General features: G+C 40.9%; 2 protein-coding genes across 2 annotated transcripts; both read right to left on the bottom strand.

Moving 5' to 3' along the window:
• Positions 1 to 5,464: 5,464 nt before the first annotated feature.
• Positions 5,465 to 11,757, bottom strand: LOC120807190 (probable nuclear hormone receptor HR38). Its single transcript, XM_040158931.1, has 7 exons — positions 11,631 to 11,757; positions 9,229 to 10,067; positions 8,397 to 8,526; positions 7,976 to 8,139; positions 7,629 to 7,831; positions 7,355 to 7,533; positions 5,465 to 7,251 (listed from the first exon to the last, which is right to left on the bottom strand). The coding sequence occupies exons 2-7, from the start codon at positions 10,063 to 10,065 to the stop codon at positions 6,989 to 6,991; spliced, it is 1,776 nt and encodes a 591-aa protein (XP_040014865.1). The 5' UTR covers positions 10,066 to 10,067; positions 11,631 to 11,757; the 3' UTR covers positions 5,465 to 6,988.
• Positions 11,758 to 15,446: 3,689 nt separating this feature from the next.
• dgkab (diacylglycerol kinase, alpha b) lies at positions 15,447 to 25,061 on the bottom strand. Its single transcript, XM_040158973.1, has 22 exons — positions 25,008 to 25,061; positions 24,344 to 24,488; positions 23,842 to 23,916; positions 23,629 to 23,678; positions 22,765 to 22,839; positions 22,376 to 22,492; positions 22,062 to 22,179; positions 21,732 to 21,820; positions 20,788 to 20,898; positions 20,595 to 20,693; positions 20,420 to 20,470; positions 19,520 to 19,593; positions 19,142 to 19,216; positions 18,973 to 19,058; positions 18,803 to 18,892; positions 18,528 to 18,688; positions 18,308 to 18,372; positions 18,093 to 18,183; positions 17,773 to 17,953; positions 17,484 to 17,604; positions 17,244 to 17,304; positions 15,447 to 16,968 (listed from the first exon to the last, which is right to left on the bottom strand). Exons 2-22 carry the CDS (start codon positions 24,360 to 24,362, stop codon positions 16,888 to 16,890), a joined length of 1,890 nt encoding a protein of 629 aa, XP_040014907.1. The 5' UTR covers positions 24,363 to 24,488; positions 25,008 to 25,061; the 3' UTR covers positions 15,447 to 16,887.
• Between the last annotated feature and the right edge of the window lie 2,930 nt (positions 25,062 to 27,991).

Here is a 27,991-nt window from a genome sequence, read left to right as displayed (position 1 = left end):
CCGTGTGTTGGCACTCTCTGAAGTGTACGTGTGTGTGTGTGTGTGTGTGTGTGGGCTTTGCTGTGAATAACTTCCGGGCATGTAGCCAGGAACTGTCATCTGCTAGTGCAACATTATCCATCCTGTCAATCTTGTTTTATAATTGTAACATTCTCATATTCTCCAGCTGAGCAGGGAGAAGTTTCCAACATAGTGAGACACACACACACACATACACATACACACCCACATAAACACACACACACACACACACACACACACACACACACACACACACACACACACACACACACACACACACACACACACACAGGATGTAATTTTTTTTTATGCTAACTGTGCTTTTCAGGCAGCATCTTTGCATCTTCTTACAGTTATCAGTTTTTAAAGCCTTAGATTAATAACAATGCCTCTAGTTTATGGGGTGTAATATAAAACAGTCAGTCATCTATTTGTATCTCTTTTTCCTTTAACCATGTTGCTCCAAAAACATTTTTTCTCATTCTATATTGAAGAGATTTACAGAAGTGATGCTCAGAATTGCAATAAACAGGCAAAATTTGAAGTCATGAAACATGTTCTCATTAAAACTAATAGTAGTGCATTGTATTCCCTTATGAAATAGAGAAGGCCTCAAACACCATAAAAGAGAGACTTAAATTCTTTGTACATATTGTGTATAAAACACAAGAAAATGTAAAGTTTTTCTTTTTCGGGTAATTCAATCTATTTTAGGCAAAAAGCAAAACTGTGAACTTTACTGGTGTGATCTTAAGTATTTCTTCGAACCTCTTAGTTAAAACAAAAACAGCATAATAATGACAGTCAGCTTTGAAATATAATATCAGTCGTTCGAGTGCAAAATATAAGGTAATACCCAAGGACACAAAAGCAACAGCCATTAAATGTCCACAGAGCAAACTGGTCTCCACTATCCCTTCCTCTCACACACTTCAGAATGATAATTCAGCAGGCTCACCATTCACTTATGAATTTAATCCTGCGGGGACTAAGAGCTCAAGACGGTGATGTGGGGCGTACGGTTATCGCAGGGATGGCATGAGCAGTGATGTCTGCCAACTCATTTATCACCGGACTCTCTCTTAGTGAGTGAGACCAGATCCAATTACAGAGGTTTCTATGGGCTCAACAATGGCCTGCTATAAATACACTCATAGAGGGTTTTCCACACTCAACAACACACCCACACTCATACTAGTGCTGTTGCACAAATATAGAGTACGTGTACAAATGAATGTGTGCGGATGAACATGAGATTCTGTGTTCATCATTTCCACTTTGAAATGCCATGCCAACTGCCCTTAGACACATTCATTTTTTCTTTCTATCTGAAGCATACTGCAGGTTTCTGAACTGAGCTGAGATGCCCTAGAAAATAAATAACATGGATATCTGCAGAAGAGTATGAGCACCTGTGCGTAGGTGTGTCTGCATAACAACGTATAGAAGAGAGTGGAGAAAGAAACACAGAAGCCTCCACAGAACATTAAACAGCTTCACAAAGTTATTTACAGCTCAGTCCATCAATAAACGACAGGTGCAGCATCCTCACAAACAAACCTATTAGTTTTCCTCCCGCTGGAACAATATCCTCTCCAGCAATTAGCTGCTCTCTCTCTCTCTCTCTCTCTCTCTCTCTCTCACACACAAAGACACACTAACACACACACACATCTTTGTAACAGGCCCATATGCAAAGTTTTCATGTTACACATGACTTAATTGCCAAATTAAAATTATGCAATAGAAAAAGATGCAGGCAACTGGACTTGCTCCAAGGTCCAGCAAAATTCAAACAATACAGATACAGAATACCATGACCTGGATGACTGAGAATCTTCACAGACAGATAGAAAAATAGTTAGTTTATTATTGTTATTTATTTATTTATTTATTTTACTGTGCTTCGGTCATTTATCAGTTATAAACAGAACAAGTACAGTTTTTCTTGAGTAACGTAGGTCAACATGAAAAGTAAAATATACTCAAATTATCAAAAATAAAAGAACTCATATTGCAGAAAAATCTTCCTTGCTGGTTTTAGATCAGTATAAAGTATAACATTTTACTGGAATATTTTTAGCAATGCTAGTTGCTCTGCAGATGGTAATGTCGGATGGTCGGTCTGTCTACCACTTTGGTCCAGACTGAAATACAAACAACTCCTATGAGATGAATTGCCATGAAATTTTGTACGCACATTCATCATCCTGACTTTTCCTCTAGCCATGAGGTTCACGTATGTGATTTTGATTGAAATGTCGGGACAAATACTGGATAGATTTGGTACAGATGTTCTTGCCCAACTCCGGATGAATTATAGTAACTTTGGTAAACCTTTAAATCTCAATTTTAACTTCATTTTGCTTTTGACAATAATTAAAGAGTAGAACGCTAACAAACTAAGGTAAGATGATGAACGCAGTAAACATTGTCTTTGCTAAACTTAAGTATGTTATCATTCTGACAATAGCATGAGCAAGAGCTGCTACCCTTACAAAAACTTCATGTGGTAAAATATCATACAATTTCTGTGGTACTAGTACCTCATGTTCCTGTGGTACTTACTCCCTTACTCCCTTAAACTTACTCCCTTAGAGGCCTTATATGGAATTTGGGGACGTTGGCCACAGGATTGTACCTTAGGCTCTGCAGTTCTGTACTACACGTTCTGTGGTGATATACTATACACTCTGCGATACTTTTCTACAAATCCTGTGGTAATATACCATACATTCTGTGGTATTGTACCATGTGCTTATGTAGCCAATTCCTGTAGTAGTCAGAGGCTTGTATGGTATTTGGGGATGTTTATCACAGGACTGTATCACAGGCTCTATGGTACAGTACCACAGGTTCTGTGATACATTATCGAAGAATGTGCTGTACCTGTGGTACTGTAAGGTCATACCACATGAATTACACAGGAATTTTTTGTTAGGGTAGCATGGCTGTAGACTCTTAGTGTTGTTACTGATGCATTAACAATAATATTAATGAGCATTTTGATGTTGTACTGTTGGGTAATTTAATTTATAAAAACACATCATACTTTGTGGGTGCATTATTGGTTTTGTGGTTACAGTGCTATTCTGCAGAGTAACCAGTAAATGTAGCTGTCTAATGAATTTGGTCTCAAATGCAGTGAAGAAGAAGTTTAAAATAACATAAAATACTCAAGCAAAGTACAGAAACCTCATACTTGTACTTAAGTAAAGTACTTGAATAAATTTACTGACTTACAAGAATTTTTTTTCTTTTGTTGTTGTTGTAGTCTAATGGTACAGAACCCTTTTCACAGGTTCTCAAGCAGTTCCCATGTAGTAGGAGAAGGTGCAGAAGCAAAGTGCAAAACATGGAGCTTGGTATGTTTGTGCAACAAATCACCATGACAAGTGAGCCACATATTACTAGTCAGAACATAATGTTGCATGTCTCCAGGGTGTAAGGCTACACTTTGTTCCCGAATGCTGAGTGTTGCATGTCAAGGCACTGGTCAAAAGTTAAGGGGCCAATGGCAGCTCCAGATGGTAACTTTCCACTTTTGGAAAAAGATGGTGTCAAGAAACCCAGCGAGTTCAAACATGAGATATATTGACAGGGGATTTATTTTTGAGTTTTGGTTTGGGCAATGTGAACTGGCAACGTGGCTGGCCTTCCATGGTTACGTGACCATTAAGAATAAAAAGTCACACTGAAAGTCAGAAAGGATTAACACAGTACATAGTTCTGTGGCCAGATAAAAAAAAAAATAGTTTTAGTTACAACCAAAAGAACTCTCTGAGCTGCTGCATTCATCTAAATCCTCCTTATGAAACTGTACTCCTCTGCTGTTCCCATTACATCTGACGTGGGCAGCATGCTTGCCATTTTGTAACATAATGAACACCTCAATGCAAGCTAGCTTTCATATTGCCTCCTCCTCTTTTCTCCCCTTGTCCCCTTTTTCCACTCTGTCTGCCAACACCAATATCCAGATGACCGGTACGTGGCGTACAGTAGGATTGGGTGTCAAGCAGGCTGAATGCAGTCGGTGCTGCAGTCTGCTGTGGCTGAGAGTGGGACGGTGTCGGCTTCCTCTGGTCAGGGATGTTGCCAACATTAGCGCCATGTGTGTCAAAACAACGGAGACCCAGTGAAAAGGAGGCGAAGGACTACTTTTGGTCACTTTTCATCACATCATTAATATGTGACAAGCTGCAGCACAGTTGGTCCTGTGTTAAATAAAGATAGGTTTTGTTTCCTGTACAGTATCACTTGACTGGAAAACATTTTCTAGACTCTTCTTAAGGAACGAGTCTGGTTTTTCTGATATGAAAACCAACAATACATTGATCCTACTATAAAGTTTTGCCTATGTAGCCAAACCAGGATTTAGCTTACCCTATATCAGGGTCTGTGGCGCCGCGCAAAAGCTAAATGCTAACACCAGCATGCTCACAGTGACAATGCTATCCTGCTGGTGTTTAGCAGGTATAATGTTTGTCATGGTAACTGTCCTAGTTTAGCGAGTTTGCATGCTAACATTTGTTAGTTTGTCATCAGTTTTTTAGGTATTTGGCCATAAACCAAAGTATTGGACAAATTAAAAATTTGACCTGCTGATGGCGGAACAGTTATTACAATTCATCCTGGGGGGAACATGAATGTCTGTACTAAATTTCATGACAATCCATCGAACAGTGAATGTGAATCCAAACCACATCACAGTTCCCATGTTCACGCTGAACATGGGAACTGTAGTCTATTTTGCATTGGTTCCACACACTGTCCTGCTGCCGTAAATACTCACTTAGTGCAACAAATTTGCAGCTGAAAATAGTTACAACAAATGCACAATTTACTCCTGTTTGAGGAACTTTTGCTAAAAACTACATTGCCCAGCTGTTTTAGGAAATGATTTAGCCTTTTCAAAAAAATGGAACTGTATATTCATGACTTCAGCAGGAAGTACAACCTATGAAAATTTAAATATTTTGAGATGATTTCATATTTTATCGCGTATCATTTCATGTTAATTACAAACAGTAATCGTGGCAAAGCAAGAATGAAAACTGAAAATCTGTAACAAAGAAATGAAACTTAAACCTATGGAGAAATTGAATATACATCTTTCACAACTGAAACCAGACAAAACTAAAGATATCTTTGAAGAGAAAGACAGACAGAGACAAAGGACAAATGACTAACGGGAAATACATCACTCAATTTCCAAACATGTAAATGAAGGCAGCCACCGGGGTATATTTTTAAAAACATTTATTATCAAATACTCTCTGTCTCTGAATACTTTTGCACCATTTTACGAAAGCCCTGGCAGTATTTTCAAAGTCAATGGGCATGTCCCAAACAAAATCATACAGTAGGAGAAAGAAGTATTCTTTATACTTTTTGAACACTGTTTGAAGTGCTCGTAGCTGCTCATCTTTCCATCACATTTCACTGTGATTTCTTAAGATACTGTATTTCTTGAGTTCATTTTGAGATGAAAATTTTTACAAAATCCAACATATAAAAAAACTGCACGATTCAGAAGAATGTGGAAGACAGTAGGAGAAACTTTTACAAACACACAAAGTTGAGGTTCAAAACACGTTATGGGTTAAGTATCTGCATGTAACAGCCAAAGACAAGAAACCAGTTGATTTCAAACACAAAATGTCTGCGTATGCTTATGAATTTTTGAGCATAGTGGGGTTTTTTTTCCCATGTATCATAATAATAGCAATGGTATACTCTAATTGTGGATACATGGAGACTCTGAAATGTGCTCTGACATGACTAAATCTCAAGATGGACAGCTCTACTGTAGTTATAACTTTCAAACCTAAACCACCTGTCAACACGTGATGCCCTTCTAGGTTAGCAGTGTGAAGTGTACGTTTGAGTATTGTATGCTCTTTGTCAAACTGTGTTGACGCTCCCAGGCCTCAGGCACTTCATATCAAAAGCTGGCACAAACCTGAAATCATATTCTTCAGTGATGAGTTCAGTATGAATTCTGATGGTGACATATTTGTTCATGTCTGTAACAAATGGGACTCGCTGTATGTGATATTTGGAATGAAAATTCTCTTAGTGTCACTTAATATGGTTCACGGACTGAGGCTGTATAAAAGGCACTTTGCATTTTCATTCAACAAGTCCATTTTTGTTCTCAAAAGCCCACAAATTATGTTATTACAGAGACACGCGGTTCAACAGGAGCTCTGCCAGCACCATCCTTTACAAGGTGTTGCAAAATGGCAGCACCAAAGTTATGGCGGAACATTTTGTTTAGCTTAAGGCAATAAGGTTTGTAACTGGTAGTATCAAAATAAGAGTAAACTTTGGTCCGAGACCTACCACAGGAGCAAGATTATGACTAAAACTATCTTTTGAGATACAAAGAAATTAGTAAATATTTCCCTCTTGAAAAGTAGGACTCCGTAGTTCTTTTTAACAAACAGGAATTGTGATTCTGTCTGCGTTTTTCTACTAAAAAATACACTACCTCAGCTTCTTAGTGGGGTCAAAAAGCAATTTTAAAAACATGCTTTTTAAGAAATTAGTGTGTTTCTGAGTATGTAACACTGCATTGCATCTACCCAAATACCCATGTCTTTTTAGCTACAGAGCAACATTCACACATCTAGCACAGCAATAAAGTCATTTTACACATGCACACAAAAATATATATAAACTGTGTCCGGAACTGTTTATACCATTTCAGTTCTGTCTATGACAGTTTCATGGAACTGAAATAAATCTTTATGTAGTACTCAGGCAGGTACTGTATGAAATTTTAAAACTTAATGTTAGAAAAATAATGGTCTCTTGAATAATGTCAGACATCTGTCAGCACACAGGTCAGTGTGATAGATGGAGGTTCACCAGTAGAGTTCAGTGATAAAACCTCACATTAGGTACTTTCCACCTCCTGTGTGTCTATCATTTTTACAAATAACACATTCGTGTTAATGTTTTTTCAGAACGGCAGAGTATCCATAAAGATTTTCTCCACAATTGGTGGAGGGGGGACCAGGTCCTCCAGTTTTAGGTAGAAGATTCGCTGCAGTCCCTGTGTGCACAGAGTCCTCAGTTCGGGGAGTTTGCCCAGAAGACGAGAAAGATAGTTGGGCTGGGTCCTACTCGGTTCTGATCCGTTTCCACTCACGTGTTCCCTTAAACAAGTGATGAGATGATTCTGAAAGTCCTCGACTCGTTTGGGCTCCTTGAGGCCATGGCGATCTAGGGGCAAAAGATGTTCTCTTAAGAAACACAGTCCGAATATAAATATAAAATTCAAATGCAGTGAGATTCACAAGAATGAAAAGCATACTAAGGCTCTCACCAGTGATGATAACAAGTGCCGCAAGGCAGGCAAACAAGGAGACATCTAAGTTCATGCGGTGAAGACTTTGGGAGAAATCCATGATGGAGTCAATCCAGTCTCCAAAACTGCGAACGCACTGCAGCCGGTGGAGGACCACGCCGTTGCAGAAGATTAGCTTGTTCTTCTCTGGGTTTGACCTGCGCAGTTTCAAGCCATTAGTACAACCAAAGTATTGTATGTCTAGCAAAATAACAGTTGACATGGCATTTTTTTAACCGTATAGAAAGCCAACCTGTATGCGAGTCGGAGGATGAAGAGCTCAACAAAGGCAGATTCAAGGAGCAGCTCCTGGTCCTCTGTGCAGAAGTCTGTGAAACCCGGGATGGTTTCAGCCCAGTTTCTGATCACATCCAAGGCACCGGTCAGGAGGTCATAAAACTGTTGGATGTCGCCTGCATCCTCCTTTTCTTTCAGGTTGTCCACTGTCTCCTGGTACTGAGGAGGGAGAGGAAGGAATGCTCAGTGCTACTGAAAAGATTTTCAGTGAACTGCTTGCTGTCTTTATTTTCATTCTGCATCATGGAACGAATCTGATCTGTACAAAGGTGCTCTGGACATACTGCAAGTGTTGAGATTTACCTTGGAGTAGTCAAGCTTTCCAATGGTTGGGTTTGAGTCTAAATGTGCCCTGACAAGAGAGGATATGATGTTGACACTGGAGGTCGTGGACGAAGCCTCGGATAAGGTCTTGGGTTTAGAGGGCAGGCGACCCCGGCGACCTTTGAGGCTGTCTGTGCGAACAACTAAGAGGGACAGAAAAGAGGAGAGGAACACTTAAAGCACACGTCTGTCACTATCACATGGCCGTCGCTGCACCCCACACTTGCTGTATCAATTTCAGTTTTTCCTTTTTCTGCAGCTGGCACTGTAAAGCTCTTGTTACATAAAGTATGCATGTCAGCCCTAACTTTGGTTCCACAAGACTGTCATTACAAACCCCGGTTTCTTGTCATCATTCATTAGTCACTGAAAGCTTTAAGAGAGTCTGACATCGCATTACCTTCTTTGACCATTCCCACTGCAAGACATTTCTGGAAACGGCAGAACTGGCAGCGATTTCTCCTCCTCTTGTCCACCGGACAGTCTTTATTGGTAAGGCACACATACTTTGCATTTTTCTGTACAGTTCGCTGTAAAACAGGGAAAAAAATTACACTACTATAAGTTTATATCACTGCAAACGTGTAATATTGTTAATTATAGAAATGCACCAATAAATCTGCGTAATCTTATGTTAAATAATAATAATTTAAAAATAAGTTAATCCTGTTGATTTCCTTAATATCTGCATGTCCAAAAAAACATGCATTTCTGGTGGGATAAAAATGCATATAGGTATCAGCCAATAAACACTGTTGCATTACAGGTAACTGCTCAATATAAATGTCCTTTATAATCTGTATAACAGTCGGCTGTGCTGTTTTTCTAAGGCTGACACCAATATCGATATTTGAGAGCTCAAAATAATCCAATAATACACCAGCCCAAATTCATCTTTTTACATTGACATGTAACGTAAGCAAAACTTTTAAATAAGGATACCCTAAAATTTTTTTTTTTAGAGAATTGTGACCCAAGATATCTACAGTGCGGGACATTTTCCAGTTGAAAAAAAATAAGCGTGTCGGTGTTCCCTGACACCAGCTATGTAATGGTGTCACTGTTTTCTAAACTTCCTTAAATGTATCTTTACTTAATGGACAACATACACTTTGAAACCAATGATTTATTCTACTCAGAATAATAATGAACCTCATTGATTGCAGATTTATTGTATTCTATACTCTATTGTACTGTAGAATAAACTTGCAAAAAGCTGTTCATCTGTTTACCTTGAAGAAACCTTTGCAGCCCTCACAGGTGCGGACTCCATAGTGCTGACAGGATGCATTGTCGCCACAAACTGCACATCGGCCCTCACTGGATCCTGGGTTGTGATTTTTAGGAGATATCATGGCCCCCTCAACTAGCCTGGGGCTTTCCAGAGGTCCATGTTCCAGGGACATGGGGGGACAATGAAGTGGAGATACATGCTGCTGGTGAGACAAGAAGAAAGGGTCGTCCTGGCCTGACTGAGCCTCCTGATGATGCCCCTGGGGAGAGTGCTGCCCCGGCTCAGGGCTGAAGGTGAAAAAGGAGAGCTGCTGAGCCATGGCGGCCTTATCAGCCACAGAGGAGGGGGGGGCTGAGGGGTAGGGGCTGAAAGGGGAATCCCAGACAGGTGCAGACTGGGTCTGAAAGCCTGGTGTTGGAGGAGAAGCAGCAGCGTAAACTGGGCTGCCATAATAGTCTGAGCCACATGACGACAGTGTTTCATCGAGGCAGCTGAGCGCGAAGGAGCCTGGGTAACAGCCATACACCTGGAGATCATCCAGCTTGAAGGCCTGGTTCTGCATCTGAGGGCTGGAGCTTTCAGCTACAGTGGCATGATTGAATGAAAACGTAGAGGCAGGAGGAGCGGTGGTAATCTTGCAGGAATAAGCATCAAACTCCCCCACATAGCCGTTTCCCACCAAGGTGTTGATGCTGGGCAATGAAGATGTAGACAGCTGGTCCTTTTGGCCACTGATGTCCATCACCAGTTTGGCACTGAGGTCAGGATTCAAGAACTCAGAGTTGATGTATGTGTCATGGGGCAGAGATGCATATTGGGTTTGTACACAGGGCATCGCTGGGACAGAGGAGAGCAACAATTACTACAGATGAAAATAAACCCTGATGTTTGTCTATGTAGGATAAATATTGTTTACATTTATATACACTAAATATGCATTATTAAATCCAAGCAAATGTCTTAATTATTCAAAAAAAAAAAATTACATTGTAAACAACTGTTTACGAGACATTCAACTTTTTAGGCTTACTTTTTCAAAACAGCAGAGGGTGAGTTAAATCACTGGGGATAACTGGAGCTAATAAGGCGTTGACTGTTAAAACGTGTAGTAAATTAGATATTGCTTAAATCTTTAGGTCAGCATTTTTTAAATCTTCCCTCTAGACCCATCCACACCTAAACACCTTGAACGCACAGTCTCATCTCCTCTACAAGCCATTCTCTAGCTCCAGGGTCTATTAGTCCTCTTTAGAAAATGCAGAGGGGGATCCAGTGGAGCAATCAGATACCGTCAGATATTGTGTTACTGGCTGTTAATGCTCTGAAAACCTCCTTGAGTGGAGGGCAACCCTCTTTCGCGGGGACTGTACCAGGGAGTGTTTCAGATTGTATTTCAGGATTGGGCTGTATGCCAGCTGAAATGGGAAAGTTGGCAAAAGCCTGCTTGTGTGGGTGTGGATGTGGGTGTGGGTGTGTGTGTGTGTGTGTGTGTGTGTGTGTGTGTGTGTGTGTGGGTTTGTGTGTCTGTGTGTGTGCATGGTTGGTTAATGGGCGTGTATCCACAAGTGCCAACTTCCTCACTATATGGGTTTTTCAGTACAAAGTGTGCCTCACATCTCATGACAACACCTGATCGTTCTTCGAAAATTGTTTAAACTTAAAACCAAATTGTTGATCCGTCTTCCGAAATGTACAGTTAAGCTTGACTTACGGTGAAGTCTCACTACTGAAGTGTCAGAGATGTTTTAGATCCTATAAATATACCCTACTCTACTCTATACCTCTGCTCGTATAGCAACAGTAATAGCCTCTCACATAAAACATGAAACGGGTAAAATAGTGAAAGTCACTGAGATGAAAACACACAGATGTGAGCTCTGAACTTTCTTAGGCACACATTAGCTAAAACTAATGTTCAGTCAGAGCTGTTGATTCAACTTTATAGCCAGTTTGGAGGGTGCAGTTTGTTCTGCCGGTATGTTGTTTGTCATATTTTGTCTAAACCCCCCACTTATATCAATGGTGATGGTCTAGTAAAATCAACACCTTTCTGAAGTAGTTCCAACAAAACTGAACACTACGAACTTCATGAGGGTAGGATTTATCGCAGATAGACTGCATTCGTTTTAGCTCGGTGTACCCAGTAAACTTGCAACTAAGTGTAGCGCTCTGACTGCTACCCTTAAACATTATTTCCAACCAAACCATCAAATGAATTTGAGTATAAGGCTGCAAATGTTTAAACGATGAAACAGCAATCCAGTCATTCTTGTCCCGCGAGCTTAAATCGTTATGAAAGTAGTTATAAAGAAACATAAAGGCATGCATCCACAGTAAATCTAACATCGGCATGAACGCGACCCCTCTGGATAAACAAACAAGCAGTCATCTTCCACTCACCTGGTTCATGTAAATATCCGGATTTTGAGGCTTTTCATTTATTCCAAACCAGTGAAACCGATGAATGTCACCTCTGCCAGCTGCTGTCAGCACACACACTCATTCAAACACACTCGAACACACACACTGACTCAGACCAACGCCGACGGCTCCATACACTCTTGTTTTATTTTGGCTGCGTCGACAAAAAGGCGGGTCCATGCCCATAGATGGTAAACGGGGCGGTGGAACGTTCCGGGACGCGAGCCAATCAGCGTCGCGTTCTGCACAGACGTTCTTCCGTGTGACGCACACACGGGATTCCATTGACGCAAGAGCCGGGGGAGCGTGCGTACTAAATATAAACCGACAACGAAAGCGGCGCTCACGTGGGGCTATTAGTGGATGAAAAAAAATGCTAAAAATAACCGCAGTTTGGAGGTGCAGACGTTTTCTGACTGGAAATATAGAGATTATACGCCTTTGCAGCGGGGAGGTGTGTTATCACAGGACAGTCCAGGAAACACCTGTAGGGTTTCTTCACGAAATAGGGCTTTTATTTTCATAGGAGAGCTAGAAATACCCTCTGCCATATTTAAACGAAACTCTCGGAGGAAAAGGTACCATGAGCGCACATATATCTGTTCAGCATTTTTTTTTTTAATTACAGGATACTTTTACACATTTCGAAATCAAAACTGCTGGAGTTATAGAATAATGACCTGAAACCTCCTACATTTTAAAAAAGAAACGGAATTAAATAAAAATTGATAATAATTAGTTCCTTTTTTAAAAAACTTCATTGAATTATTTCACATGAATATACACATATACGTTTTGTTCTGTTTTTGATCATGATTATTTGTTTATATGATTATTTCATCATGTTTTGTTATTTGTTTGACATTGAACACTTTGGCTCTCCATAATAATTTAGCCCGTATTTTTACATTTGACGAAACAAGCTTATCTCAAGGTCCAGTAGTAGCTGTTCTGGGGCATTTGATCATGCCGCATGAGCTTCATCAGCAGATGGAGTTTGCCAATTTGGCATGGACTTGTGGACGACTTTTTTAAGCACTTGTCCACCAAGTTGTCTTAAAGGTTGAGATGTAGTTCATTCCTGACCCAGGAAACACCTTTTGACAAGACAGTCTCACCTTAAGGTCCTTTCAGTAACTCTTGTGGAGCTTTCATTTATATCACATGATTTTAAAAAAATGGAATCATCAATCAAATCAAAACCTGGAAATTTGAACATCTACATCCTGTCATATGACTGAAAGCTCCAAACCAGCCACTAAATGGACCTTGGGGTGTGTTTGATTTGTCAAGAATGAACTTTGAACCTCAATATGTTTGAATTGTTTTACCTTGTTTATACTAATCATTACTTTGTAATGATGTTTTTAAGAGCTTTTTGTTTTATTCTGCTTCAGTTTCACTGCTGCTTAACCAATTGTCCTCTGGAGACAAATTAAGTGATTGAATGATTTGGATACTTTGAGACGTTTTGGATCAAGATGAATGTTTTATCAGTGCAATCACTAATGTATCCTTCTGAAGGGTGATGCAAGATTTTGGAAAATATTTGACTTTTAACATTCAAAAGTAATAGCACAAACATAACGATGACTATATGTGATCAAGTTTAACGAATTAATGGATAATACTTGACTTCATTAGACGAGGTATCACTTTTTGAATGGTTATGAAAGATCACTTCAATTATGTCGCATCCATTTCACAATAGACGATTATCAGTAGAGAGAATCCCTGCATTCTCTGCGTACTTTCTGTCTTTTAGCATAATTAATCTTCACTTGGAACAAAGATCCTTATTCTGACCTCCAAAAGTACGACAATGACGGCAATTTACACTCTGAATTCAAGAAATGTGTAGTCACAAGCCATTTCATACCATAATGTCATCATTCAGCAATTTGCACTATGCATGTCAACGCCACTGCTGCAGATATCCATTGTCAACATCAATTTAAGCATCACCTAATACACCCTATGTCATAGCTTCTCCACAACAACCAGAAAAACTAACACACACAAACACTTGAACCCTCTCAGGGGATCTTTGGGCTTGGTCTCTTTTCTTTTTTAAGTACGAAGAGAGTGAGATGGATCGTTGAGGGTGAAAAGCGGGTTGAGATTTCCTCTGAAGAGGGGGGAACCTGACGCTAATGACTCTGCCCCAACTGGCTGCGAGTAAACGGAGATGATTACAGGGTTTTGAGCATGATGCTGCTTTGTGTATGAACATAAAATAACAAACAGACTAGATTGGACATGCAGCCATCCCTCTGTCTTTTTCAGTCTCAGTCAGTGGAGGACACACATGCTGACATACGGTACACACACGTATGAGTAGACACAAACACTATTGCAACGTTGCACTTGTCAATTAAGCACATGTGCCTGGTTAAATAATTGAAAGAATTGAACGTACTGTACTGATAGAAGTAAGGTTTATTTCACTTTAACCCCTGGAATGCTTTACTAAGAACTGTTAAAAAAAAATCAACACAATGTTTTTTTTATTTTGACAATTTTTGTGGTAGTAAACAGTTGTTAAACTATTGTCAAACTGTCAACAAATGTAAGATTGTTAAATTCTCTACACGCTGATACGGTTACATTGGTGCCTTGTTATTTAGCAGTAGTGGAAAGTAGCAAAGTGCATCTACTAAAGTAGTGTACTGTAGTACAATTTTGAGGTACTCCTACTTTATTTGAGGAGCCTATTTACATTTCACAGTTACTTTTTTTTTTAAACTTTTTACTTTTACTACCAGATAAATACAAAATGTAATCAAGAAATAGATTATGATGTATTACTATATCTTAAGCTACCCAGTATACAGCCTTATACATGTAGAGTAATTAAAATCCAGCCCAACCTTTACCAGCTGCAACATTAAAATGATGCTTAACCATTCCTGCATCAATGACTAATATAATGACTGCATAATATTTATAACGCAGTATTTCAGAACTGTGATATTGTTTCTTTCACTGAAGTACTGTTGTTTAGAGCAAAGGTGTTTTTGATCACTTGTTGTAATGTTCTGCAGCCCCATGGTGTGATTTAGGCCATTTATGCACCTGAAGCATGACCGCTGTCTTGTCTGTTTTCAGTTTGTACTGAAAACAGGTTGACATGATAGACCTGGCAGATTTTAATAGACGATAGAATAGACAAATTGACCTGTAAAATGAGATTTCAGATTATCACCAGCTTCACTCTCACCCCCGATGCTGTGTGTCAGTGACTCCTTATGTCTGATGCTGATGCCTAAAGTGTGCTACACACACAATCCGAAACACACACCTTGGTCACTTTTGGGTACATTAAATCGACTACTACTTTCACTACCTGCAGATTTAACCTGAACAAAAAGCACTGACCCCAAAATCAGCTTTTCCCCAACTGGGGACAAAGCTTTTGTCCCCAATTGGACAAGCCTGCCCCAGGGGACTGGTCTTTAGTCTGAAATTTTCCCCCAAAAGTAACCTAGCCCCCCCCACACACACACACACACACACACACACACACACACACATTGAGCATATTGAGCTAAAACCTTTGCTGTTTTCTTCACCTCTGGATTAGTCCCCCCACACTGATCCAAAGCCTGCCTCACTGTACGCGTTCATGCTTTGGTATTGTGAAGATTTGAGCATTACTTAGAGTTTCAATAACTGCACTGTAATACTTTAAATAAATACACAAGTCAGTACAATACATAAGCACTACTGAGAGCTGACAAATATATTTATGACAGATAAGCATGGAAATACACTACATATTGTGTCGTAGATGTTTTTTACATGCAGATGTACTCTTTTTCTTTTTTGCTGAAAGCACTGTAAGTAGTAAATTACCAAGATACACCTGTGATTTTGTAAACTTTTTAGTATGCTGCCATTTGTCCTTTAAAAGATTTTGATGAAAACTGGGTCACTGTTTCCTCACAATAAGTACTGCAGCACCTTCCGGCACAAGTCTGTCTCAGTTCAGTGTACTTAAGCCTTTAAGAGCTTCATATTTAGCTGAAAAATACAGTAAAATCTCACTGTATTACAGAGAGACAAAAGCACGCCCTAAATTAAATCAACCTCTTTGTAAACAAAAACTTGTGGTTTGGCAACAGATTGTAATTATTTCCTGTATCTGCCCATTCACCAGTTAATCAGTCTGAGGACAATTCAATATAGGTTGTCAACTCCATGCTGTATGACCAATCACTGGAAATGAGGATACAATATTGTCAAGACACACATGCAAATGACAGCTACACAGTTTGACATTAAGACAATAAACGAACATACAAGCATATTACATGTATACATATACAATGAAAAACAAACACAAGACTGACTCAAAAAAATAGATTATTTTGGGTAATTCCCCACAAATTTTTGCATGATATCATTACATTTAATCACTAATATTTTGTTAGATTTCCCAATGTTTCTGTGTATTTTGTAACTGTTTTTAAGAGGCCTAATCAGTGGGAGTATCTCGCTACAAAGGTGATGCAAAGTCAGCCAAGTTACAGGGCAACAACACTGAGGAAGCTAACGACAAATCTTTATAAAACCCCATTCAGACACATTCAATCAAGTGTTCCTCACATTATTTCATCAACACCTATTTAAGAAACAGTAAAAAAAAAAAAAAATGAATACGTTATATATTTTTCTGAAAGATATCTGAACAGACAGGGAGGATAATGTTGTTGAACAAGGTGAGCTGCAGTGAGCTTACGAAGGCCCGAACAAAGCCAGTTCTTCACTAGCTGCATTAGCAAGTACAGGTGAAACTCAATGACACACCACTGTAAATTTGATTAACCACAGAAAAAGCCATCGAGACATAAAATAATGAAATATATATTCCTTATCCATATACTGTAGATGTGCTCTGCTCTTTTATTTACAAACACAAAAAAATGGACGCATTACATTTAAGTTGGCACACAATAGCAGTGATCAGACTGAGTAGTGAAATTTGCACTTCTGAGCTGGTCTGTCAGTGTGGTCGCTGCGTACCTGCAAACTGTCTGTATTTTCAAATAGTTCAGAATTACATTGGGATTAAGTGCAAGAGACACACGCACATTAATACTTAACAACAAAAACACAGCTGCACACTCAGCGATGGACATTCTCTTCGTAATACTCATCCCACATCATTTTCACACTAATACAGGTGGTCCTCTGTGATCCTCTGCAGACTGGAGGATGCAGTGGAACCGTTACTCTACTTGAGGTGAAAGAAGCTGGACGGTTTGGACGGTGCAGCCATGAGCATGTTGGCTTGGTTCTTGTGAGTTATGTGGATCTATTATAAATCACAGACACAACGTTGGTGAGCTACAAATGATTATTTGCGATCATATTCCTTTAAACTGATGCATATCTGATAAGCACAGAGTAATTCATAAGCTAGTCATATGTTCCACTAATGGAGATATTGTTGCTGGTGCAGTAATGAAAATATATGTTTGATTAAGTTTAATTACTGAGCTGAAGATGTAGCGCACTGCATTGCTGTTACCACTGTCTTTAATGAATCTTCACCATTAGCAGTGTATTTGAATGGTTAATAACACTTACAGTACAAGGAGGCTGCATCCAAGGCTCCCCGTCGATCTGCATGGGCAGGGCTTTGATCGTCCTGCACACAGAGAGGAGTGACAGTGAGATTTCACTATGCTGTATCGCTTATTTGTTAACATCATGTCCAAATGTGCGTCTGTCTGCTCCAGACCGCGTGGAGAGGGATAAAATAACAGGGACGCTTTGCCGGGTATTCCTTTTATTTTTGTCATCCACCTGCAGGTGAAAGTACGCAACCTGATGGTAATTTGAGAGGTCTGTGCCAGTCTGTGCCCAGCGCTCTTCAGTCCAGTGTAGATTTGTCCCATCTCTATAACTCCTTCGAGCCCAACCACCTCCAAACGCTTGTCACTCATGTCTGCAGGATGATGAAACACACACATAAAAGAATTGAATCAGTATTAGACTTGACGGGGTTGATGGCTTCTACGTGTAAGCAGGCGGGGAGGGCTCATAACACCATAAATGGACACCATAAATGAGATGATTTAGGAGAGTACAGATCGTCCAACCAGCCAGGTCTCACCCTGCGAGATTGTTCTAAGAAGTTCGGGGTCAGTGATAACCTCACTGTGCTCCACCTCGGGAACGCCGTCAGGCTTCTTGGACTCGCCCCAGAGGTTGGAGCCGCCGTGCATGCTGGGTATGTTGAGGACAGCAATGCCCTCCAGAGACATGCTGCTCAGGTCCAGATGTCTCCCACAGCACTGGCGGAGGCACAACAGTAGGTTGTTTTTGGTTAATATAAAACGAAACAAAAGGAAGACTTAAAACATTAGCAATTACATGAGTTATTCATTATTAATTTTGGTGAAAGAGCAGCATGACTGTAGGAGAAATGTTCACCTCTATCATAAGACACTCCTTCAGCCTCTTGCAAGAGGCAGAGATGGTCTCAGAAGTGGCAAACTCAAAATACCAAAATTTGTTCTTCATTCTTATCAACAAGAGAGAACAACAAGATATTCACCATCACTGATTAAAAAAAACCAAAAAACTAATCTCTGTTACATTTTCCATTGGAAAACTGGAACACTGATATAGTTAATGTGAATCCTCACCTGCTACTGAACCTCTGGGGGTGTTTCTCTCTCATGGAGTGGAAACGATGAGCAATAGAGGCATCCTGCTCGCATGGACACAAATACAATCCTGTTAATTCCACTTTCTGTTTAAGTCAAGAAGAAATTAACAGAATTTTGTCTTTATAGGAATGAAGAAATCAATCAATAATCGTGTGTATGTGTGCTGTCAGTCCCCCCTGCAGAGGTAGTGACCCACCACTCCAATAGAGAAGTAGTTGTTGATGATCTCGTAGGGTACAGGGTCTCCTGCCTCTTGAGGGTCTTCTGGTATCACCTGGATGCTCCAGCGGTCCATGGGAACCAACTCGCTGGCTTCCATCTCCTTCAGGATCTCTCTCAAGTCCGACCCCTCGTAGCCTTGCACGGAATTACAAAAGAAGCAGGACGAGTATATAACATATGGCGCCAATGTCAGTGCCAATTCCTGAGTGATACTTGTTTGGTTTAGAGGTGATGTGTTTATGATTTTACCTCCTCCCCAACGTAGACAGCGAGCCAGGTCGTTCCCAGTACCCAGAGGCAGGACAGCTACTGGCGGGTGCACCTGGAGGTCCGCTTTGTCTAAAATCACAGGTACATGATTTCGCCTTAGAGACAGTTATCTCAGTCAGCTCACTGAAACCCAGGAGGACCTGCAGTACCTATAGCTTCCAGGAGCCACCCAACTGTGCCGTCTCCTCCACACACCAAGATCCTGTATTCGCGCAGACTGCGGAAGAGGTGCAGTCTGAAAGACAAAAAGTCTAAATTAATGTGAAGAAAATTACACGGACAAACTGCGAGTCCCACAGTGATGAAAGTCTACTGTACCCCGGTGCAGGACCTCCATTGGACAGGTTGTACACTTGACGTGGGTTCAGCAGGTACTGAAACTTCCTGAGCACTCTGCAGAAAGCACACAGACAGAAGAAAGTAAGAGGGAACATATTCTTAGTCACCTTTACACTCCGGCTGGAACTCACAGGGGAACTATTGATAATATACTATCGTGATAAACTGCCAATGACAGTATGGTGTCCAAACACATGTACTGCAAGACAGTCTTCACATCATGATATCGGTTTGAAAGGAAACATATCCGTTCGAGAGAGCAAAATTTTTGTAGACAGATTATTTTGTAGCACGTGAAGCCTGTGTATTGATAACAATTTGTCTAAAAAATCCAAAACAAGGCTTTTAGCTGCTTACCTTTCACCCTGCCTTCCTCCACTTTTTGGGTTCACAAACACCATCAGAGGATGGGTGTCTGGAATTGGAACAATCTGAAGAAAAATGTGCAACGGAATGAGATCCCCTGGATTGTTTAACTCATCAGGCAAACCTATGTCTCACTTTGTGGACAGATGGACACATGCTGCCATTCAGATTATACAAATATTCAACTGAGAAATGTTGGCATTGAATGTTCAAAAATGTACTTTAAGGTTAAGTCCATAAGTAAACATAAGCCACACGATAAATACAAGCAGTGTATTCAACCATATATATTAAATATGAGAGTTTGGGACATACTTAGAACATGGACAGACAGCAGCGATGTGGATTATGCTGCCAGAGTCTTTTGAGACATTTTGGTCGTTTTTTTTTTTCTGGCTTTGACAACTGGTTAACATTAGAATATAGTAAAAGCAAACATAAATTTAAACTGACAACAGCTGCTGCTCTCTGTGAGGAAGGAAATACCCAACGGCCACCTTTCAAGCTCACCGGAGGTGAGTGTCTGATACCAAAAATACACAGTTTGGGTGACGTATCACTTTAAACTTAAGCACTGCTGCATCAGAGGGCTCTGTGCAGACGCAGACAAAAGCATCCCAGCTGTATTTGTCCATGACTGAACTGAACCAAACACACTGCAAAGACTCTAGCAGAAGCTTTTTAAACATGAAATCCCCCCCCCCCCAAAAAAAATGATAATAATAACATGACCAGTCATTAAAATTGGAGATTCTCCAGAAAGCAATGTTACGCAGATGGTAGTCTTAGCAGGCAACTTGAAAGAGACCTCGCTGAGAAAACACATGGGTGCACAGTTGGAAAAGAAATGAAAGTATGTGGGAGGATTTGAAAGATTTGATAGCAGCAGACCTGCAGGATGTGGCCATCAGGGGTAACATTTAACAGGCTGGTGTCCTCCTCCTGAAGGGGAACAAAGGGCAATCAACCGACAAACAGACAATGAACTAACAATAATCCTTAAAATCTTAACTGCCTAAAGCCAGTCATGGCTTATTTTTTTTTTGGGTTAAAGTGCTCGTTTTACCTTTGAGACAGCATATATGGCCCACGGAGGCAGTATGTGATCTCTCAGTGGCCCACAATCACAGAACGATGAGCAAGAACGAAGACACTCATCATGGCACTTAAAAAAAAAAAACAAGATTCAGTGAACACAGAAAGAAGTGAAACTCTCTGATTCACGCATTTATGTACACACACACACACACAGTCCTCACCATCTCCTGGCACCACACACAACGCCTCCCTGCTAGAGTTTTGATCTTCTTGTGGCAGACCTGACACTTGGTTGAGTTACAGTCAGTTCTGATCCAGTCGTGAGCTGCTACCTGAGACACAGAGGAGTAAAAGAAAAACTTTAGGTGTTGTCCCAGTATTGTAACCTGTTTTTGTTAAATGTTACTTATTTTCACCCTTTTTAGACCCCTAGAAGTGACTGCAGTACCCGGTGTTGTTTTCACATACTCTTCTACTCGACGTCTAATGTCTAGACAAATCTTAAGATGCTAATCAAATTCAGATGCAGGAGCGATGTTCATGTTCTCCACTGTGGTGCCAACAACACAATCCAGCCCTGAATGACTGCAGGAAAAATTACGTCATTATTGACTTGAAAAGAATCAGGACAGACCCCGCCCTCCTCCAGAGCAGCTGTTGAGGTTAAAGACGGCTTCAGATTTATGACTTTTTGGACAACCATCGACTTGGCACACGTGCGTCACCAGATCAAATATCCTTAAAGCCCACTGGTACCTCAAACGTCCCAAAGAGGCTGAAACACTGTGGGCAGCTCACTGTTGTGATCTACTGTGAATCAGTGAGTTGTGGCTCTGACGCAGCACTGGGAAAAGACAGTGAACAGATCATTGTCTACGCCTGTGCAAAGTTAGGACATTCAACAGATGTACAGAGCAGACTGTGCCGCCTGTAATCTGCACTTAAAAAAACACTGATGGGCTGCGTTTATCACTGACTAATGCACCCTAATGTTCCCTCTGGTTAATGTGTTTACTGTCGCTGCCATTGGTTTTTGGTCAGGAAAAAGAGAGCGGACGTGAACATAATCTCTTCAAAACATGGTAAATATAATTGGACTTAATACTCAAAGGCTCAAACAAGTGGAAGCAACTGAGAGCGAAAAGGGACTGTTGTGCTTTCTTACACCAATCTCCTTTTTAGATCTGACAAAGGTACGAGCACAGCATTCAGGATTCCTGTTGGCGCACTGACTGTGGACAGTGTACTTGCAACCTGTAGGAAGAAAGATGGACCCGTGTTACAGAAGTGACTGTGTTCAAGACAATCTTTTCCCTGCTAGAACTTATATGAATCTATAGCTAATTACACGTATTATTTATAGAAAAGTGCAGTGACCCTGACAAATAACAGACACTGCAAGTAAACTGGAAAAGATTTCTACTCCTCCATTTATTTATTTTTCCCCGTGTATGAGGTACACGTCTGCCCCTTTGTGGCAGCTGTGAGATCTTACAGGTGCAGCAGAGTCCCTGCTTGCCGAGGCCGAGCAGCATGCTCTGACACACACTGCAGTAGGTCGGCTTGTTAAAGTGCTTCATCCTCCAAATATGCTGCCCGTCCCTCTCTGTCATCTGTGGGTGACAGGAAGAGAAAAGGACATTAAAAAGGACTTTATCAAAGAAAAGTACTGTAGACTGCACTGACAGTAGAGCATGAAAAGTAGTGCTGTGCCCTCGCGGTGTTGTATAAAGCGACATTAACAAGACAACTGAGGTTCTAATGAAACTGGAAAATGTTGTATGTACAGTAAACATGTTTGTTTTTCACCTTCAGTCCAAGCAGAACGAGTAAAGGCACATTGTTCATGCCTCCCTTCAACCATTCCTCCAGTGTGACGGTCCCACTGCCGTCCACATCGATTGCTGCCATCATGTCTTTGAGCACCTGCACGATCACAAAACATCCGGTGATTATCTGTCACCTGTGACCAGTTTATTGAATATCAAGTAGCTTTTTGTCGTGTTCATGAACTCCTGACGCTCTCGGCTGCTGCAACGAAGCTCTCTTTCTCAGACCAGAATCCCTTTCACTTGGCAAATTTGAAAGCTTTTCTTGGATAGCGAATGGATTTTGTGATAGAATTTTAAAAAAATCATGCAGGTTTTAAAAAAATTATTTAAAAAAAAAGAAACAGAAAAGCAGGTACTGGTACATACTGGTCTGAGCTCGGTCACATCCCAGCCCAGGTAATCAGCAGCTCGCATCATCTGGGTGATTATACGATCCACTTCCTGATGGAGAGACAACAGAGTTCACAAATGTGAGGACCTTTTCTGAAACTATCTACTGAGTAAAACTGAAAATGTGGTCCAAGTGCAGTTGGGTCTGCTTATTTAATTACTATTTGTTTGTTTAGTGATGTGAGGTTGAGAGCTGTTAAGGACTGGTTCTGCATAATGAGCTGGTTTATGTTCATTGGACTATAAAGACTATTAAGGGCTTTTCAAATCTGCAGCAGAAGAGCAGGAGCATGAAGTCAAATGTATTATCTAGTCTTGGTTTATAGTTGGGACATGTTTGTGGTGGTGGTGCCGTGATTATATCCGTGTCAGCAGCTGTGATACCAGTAATATACAGTACACTGTACATTTAACAGTCAGAAGCACTTTCTCGGCTGCTCCGTCACCTTTTACTGTTTCAATTTGCAAATAAACTTCACAGTGCAGATAGAGACAGAATAATAAGCTTAATTTTTGAGATCCTCAATCATACGACTTGGAGGTTTTCAGGGGGTCATTAGCGTTAGTTAAGGGGTCCAAGACCACCTGAGACATCCCTATTTTAGGCAGTGATCTTAACTTTCTGTACATTATTGACCAAAATATTTTCAACAAAACCATGTGACTGAACCTTACTTACATCACACAACAAAACAGTACTTTTTTTTTTTTTTTTAACATTTTGCAGAACTAATTTCAAACAAGAAATATGCCAGTGTCACCTGTTGTAAGTGAATACGCAAGCATCTCAAAAGTTTTGTGAATTTGTGAGAAACTTTTCAGAGACTTTGAGTGACTTACAGAGCTGTCCAGGAGTCCGTTGCCGTCTTTGTCGTACAGTTTGAAAGTAACTAGAAACACAGCACAGATAACCAGTGATCCAGCCATCGTTTCTTCACTTTCTCAGACCTTCCAAATAATCAGTCGTAATTATAACAGTTGTGAATGTGTATACAAGGCAGTTGCACTGTAATAAACATGTCACAAAAGGGTCAAGAGGTAGATGAAACCAACATTCGAGCTTCTCTCGCGGCTGTCCTTCCTCCAGCACTGAGAAGTAACAGGACACATCACGAAGAAAGACCCCTCCTGAAAGTAAAGAAAGTTACAGAACGTTCGCAATAAACTGGAAACCTTTATTACATAATAAAGGCTAAAAACAGCAGGATTTTTTTTTTTTAAGTTTCTGATGGAACTGTAGTACAGCATTATAAAAGCAATATCTTATCATAATTTGGTCATTGGAACAAGTGCACTAATCTCCAGAGCTACGCCTACGGCCTCATTCCTGTGATGCCACAATAAAGGGATAAAAAAAAAAAAAAAACAGACAAACAAACAGGTAGGTGTTGGACAAAGAGTCCAACAGGAAATACTCTTTGTAGCAATTTTATTTCTTTGAACATTTTAAAGAGGTTCTGAGGTACATTCCCAACCATGATCTGAGCTGAGCGTGACTGTGGAGCTCAAAGCTTTTCCCCGAAAACACCTGCTCAGAAAATGCAGGATGATTTACCTCCTTTGGGCAGTGGCATCTTTGTGCTCCCATCATGCTCTGCGTGTTGAAAATAGCGAAAGAGGCGTTGGCAGAAATCTGCAGGAAAGTCATCCACCTCTAGGTATGTCTTGAGAAAGAGACAGAATCCCACTGCGTCGACGCACTGAGGAGCGAAACCAAAGTGGTTGTCAGAGGAGACACGGTGACAAAATGCGTTAGCGTTACATATGCGTTTATGGTAACGCTCTATTTTACCAGGACTGTAATTTCTGGATGATTTCCAAGGAGGTTTACTAAAAGAACAATGGATTTTGGAACTATAATTAGAGAAAAAAAGAGAATGTTTGATTGGTAAACTCCAAATTAATACATTCCATAATAATGGCATAATGGAGAGTGCAAAAACAGCGAAATTTGTCTACAGTCAGGCAGACAATTCAAGATATATGTAGAATCAAGTTTACAGTATTAAATGAATAATGAACTAATACTGACTTGGGCTTAAAAGGAGATTTTCGGCAGGGAAAAATCATATTTTCCCAATAATCAGTAGTAATAATTTTCTTCAGGAAACGTCCTACAAAACTTATGAGAAGAAATAAGTTGTTAAATAAAGTGTATCCACATGTATCATCGTACAGAAAAGAACTGTTTTCCATAAGTACACGTGACAGTGACTGACCTCTCCAAAGCTGTGCTTGGCCAGCCGACCCCCAGGGTGAAACTCCTTAATCACGTCTTTCACCCTCAAAGTGCTGTCTGCACGGAGAACAGTTGACGTGAACCAACATGAAATTCACTTCCATGAACACTTTTCTGGTATGAATCTGTGCCCTCTGTCTGCTCTGAACATGACTGATGGAAAACGAGAAAAGTTCCACAGCACAAGTGAGAACAGAGAAGGACAGTGACTAATTCAGTTCTTTGTCTATTTGCCATTTGTCCCCCATGGCTCCTGAGCGCTAAAACAGGAAACAAATGTGAGGTTATCACTAATTGCGGACATGGACGTACTCTGTGTATCCTACATTAAATCTGGGTTCGTGCCCTCAGCAGAGCTTTTCCCAGGTCCAGAGAGGAACAGGTGTGATTATCCCGTTCATCCATTATCCAGTGGTACAAATAACCCCCCCACACACACACACACCCATTTCATTTCTTTCATAGCCTCTGAGTGGAAGGCAGCATATTTTTAGCCCCATACCACTTTTCGTTTCCTGTCAACAGGTCAATCAAATTCTGCATTAGCTCAAACCCCGGCGCTAGAGCACGCACTTACTTTTGGTGGAGTTGTTGTTTTTGTGTAGATGGTGAATGACCCTCCAGAGAACACTGTGAGGTGTTGCCGTGCTGATGGTGCGTGAATAAGGGGAACTTCCTCAGTCATTTATTTTTTAGTGGTGATGCCCAAAACTTACTGACCACTGCTGCTTTCACCTTTTGTGTTACATATAGATCTCTCAAAGGAAAGCTTCTCAGCAAGTACGAGTAACGTTTGCACAGATGTTTAAAACGCACAGCTGTTTCAGCATTTGACTTCCCCTTGTGCGCCTGTGCTGAACATATAAGTTGATAGAATACATTTAAAAGTTTATCCTGACTGATTTAGGCGTGCAAATTTTTCTTCTTCCTGCAGGACTCTGGTTACTCTCACCCCAACTCGCTCCCTGTATATCTATGATATTCTTCTAAATCATCAGTATTGAACGAAATATTCGGATCTTTTATTTAAGTACAAGTAGCACACGACAACATAAAAATACTCCATTACAAATAACAGTTATGCATTTAAAATCTTACTGAAGTAAAAGTGCAGACATATTATCAGCTAAATATACTTCACGTATCATTAGTAAAAGACTCTATATAAGACACTCATATAGTAAAGTATAATATAGGACAGTTGTTACTGATGCAGGAATGTGGAAGTAGCATTTTGCTGATGCAGTTGGTCAAGCTGGATGCTAAATTTTTAACTATATCATTAATCTGTAACAATGTGTCATATTTTATGAGCTGATTGTATGTTTTGTATGTAAAATCTTCATCAGCAAGGCAACTAGTAACTAAACCTGTCAAATAGATGTAGAGGAGCAAAAACTACAATGTTTCCCTCTGAAATGTAGTGGAATAGAGGAATACAGTAACATGAAATGGAAATACTCAAGTAAAGTGCCTCAAAACTATATTTGAGTATAGTACTTCAATAAATGTACTTACTTATGTTCTACAACGCACATTGTTATTATTTCTTATACACTTACAGAAAGCCTGAGCTTCAAAAAGCACCCCTTCAGCCGGTCACCTTACGTGTTACATGCAGGATTGACAAACCAGGATTATCAGTTGACTGTTGAGATCATGTAAAGTGAGAAGGTGAGACTTACATTCCATGTAATGCTGCAGCTGGATGAAATCCACAGGAGTCAGAGACCCTTCAGTATCATCAGAGGAGGCCATGCCGATCAGCTGAGTGAGCAAGGAGAGCACAGAATGAGAGGAGAGCCACAGCAGGAGCGACAGGGACAAAGACATTGCCAGACCGCAGCGCTACCCTTGAGAGAGGTTGCAGACACAAGGGGGTAGTCTTTCGTATAATACGTCTCGGGCTATCCAGTGCTGGCAGTGACTCTCACATGAACTGGTTTGCCTCCATTCCTTGGATTGCACACACCAGAAGCAAAGTCGGAAACTCCGGTGGTAATGGACACCGATCACCCGCGGACTGTCTGGCTTCAGACAGTCCGCGGCTTCTCTGACAACTGAGGAATCCCAGGATTCACCGGGGAAGATTTGACCTACTGTACCGCGAGTACGGCAAATGTTCACCTGCAGAGGATTATTGCCACCCTTAAAATCATGGGGATGGGTCAAAGGTTTGCCCACAGTCTCCCCAGAAGGACCTATGACTTTTACCATAACAGGCTGTATGTTACGGAGCCTCAGCCTCCTAGGATGAACAATTTACTGTCACCAGCAGGTTATTTAAGGTTATTGGACAGATATTGATTGCGCAGGTAATATGTAATATCCCGGCATCTTAATCAGCACCGCGCTGTACCACTCAGAGTCCGGCAAAGCCATTCACAAAATTAACAATTAAGTTTAAAAGGCGTGTCCATCAGACAGGATTATAATTTCAGGCCAGATGGACTGACAGGCACTTTTTTTCTTTCTTTATTCTGCTGCCTAAGTGCTGCACAGGTGTTTTATTCGCCCAGACGGGATGAGGAGGGAAGCTGAACCCTCCAAGACTCCTTACCTCGTCTCCCTCTCGTCAGACTTCGGCAGGGGTCGACAAAAACGGTCCCAAACGCGGAGCTCCAGTACGCGCGGAACTTTGATATGCTGGTTGACTGCAGCCGGCACTTGTGAGAAGATGTGCGCCGGGGTATTAGCGGATGTAGGGGATTAAGGACGGGCGGAGGAGGAGCTCTCGGCCACATAATCACCGCCTCGCGCTTGCACGCACACAAACGCGCGATCCACACGCACGGGCACGGACTTTGGTCTGATCCGCTGTACCCGTCCCAACAAGTTAACGCATTTTCTAAATGCTGAGGCTTTACGCCCGAAAATCGGACTGAGGTGCAGGCTCCCTGGTCTCCAGCTCCGACAGCAGTGAATGAGCAGAGGTGAATGGACGAAATGCTCCAAATGAATTCA

The sequence above is a fragment of the Xiphias gladius genome, chromosome 21, assembly GCF_016859285.1.
Source record: "Xiphias gladius isolate SHS-SW01 ecotype Sanya breed wild chromosome 21, ASM1685928v1, whole genome shotgun sequence".
Taxonomy (NCBI): domain Eukaryota; kingdom Metazoa; phylum Chordata; class Actinopteri; order Istiophoriformes; family Xiphiidae; genus Xiphias; species Xiphias gladius.
Note: the sequence above shows the minus strand (reverse complement) of the source record. Positions and strands in the feature narration are given on the sequence as shown.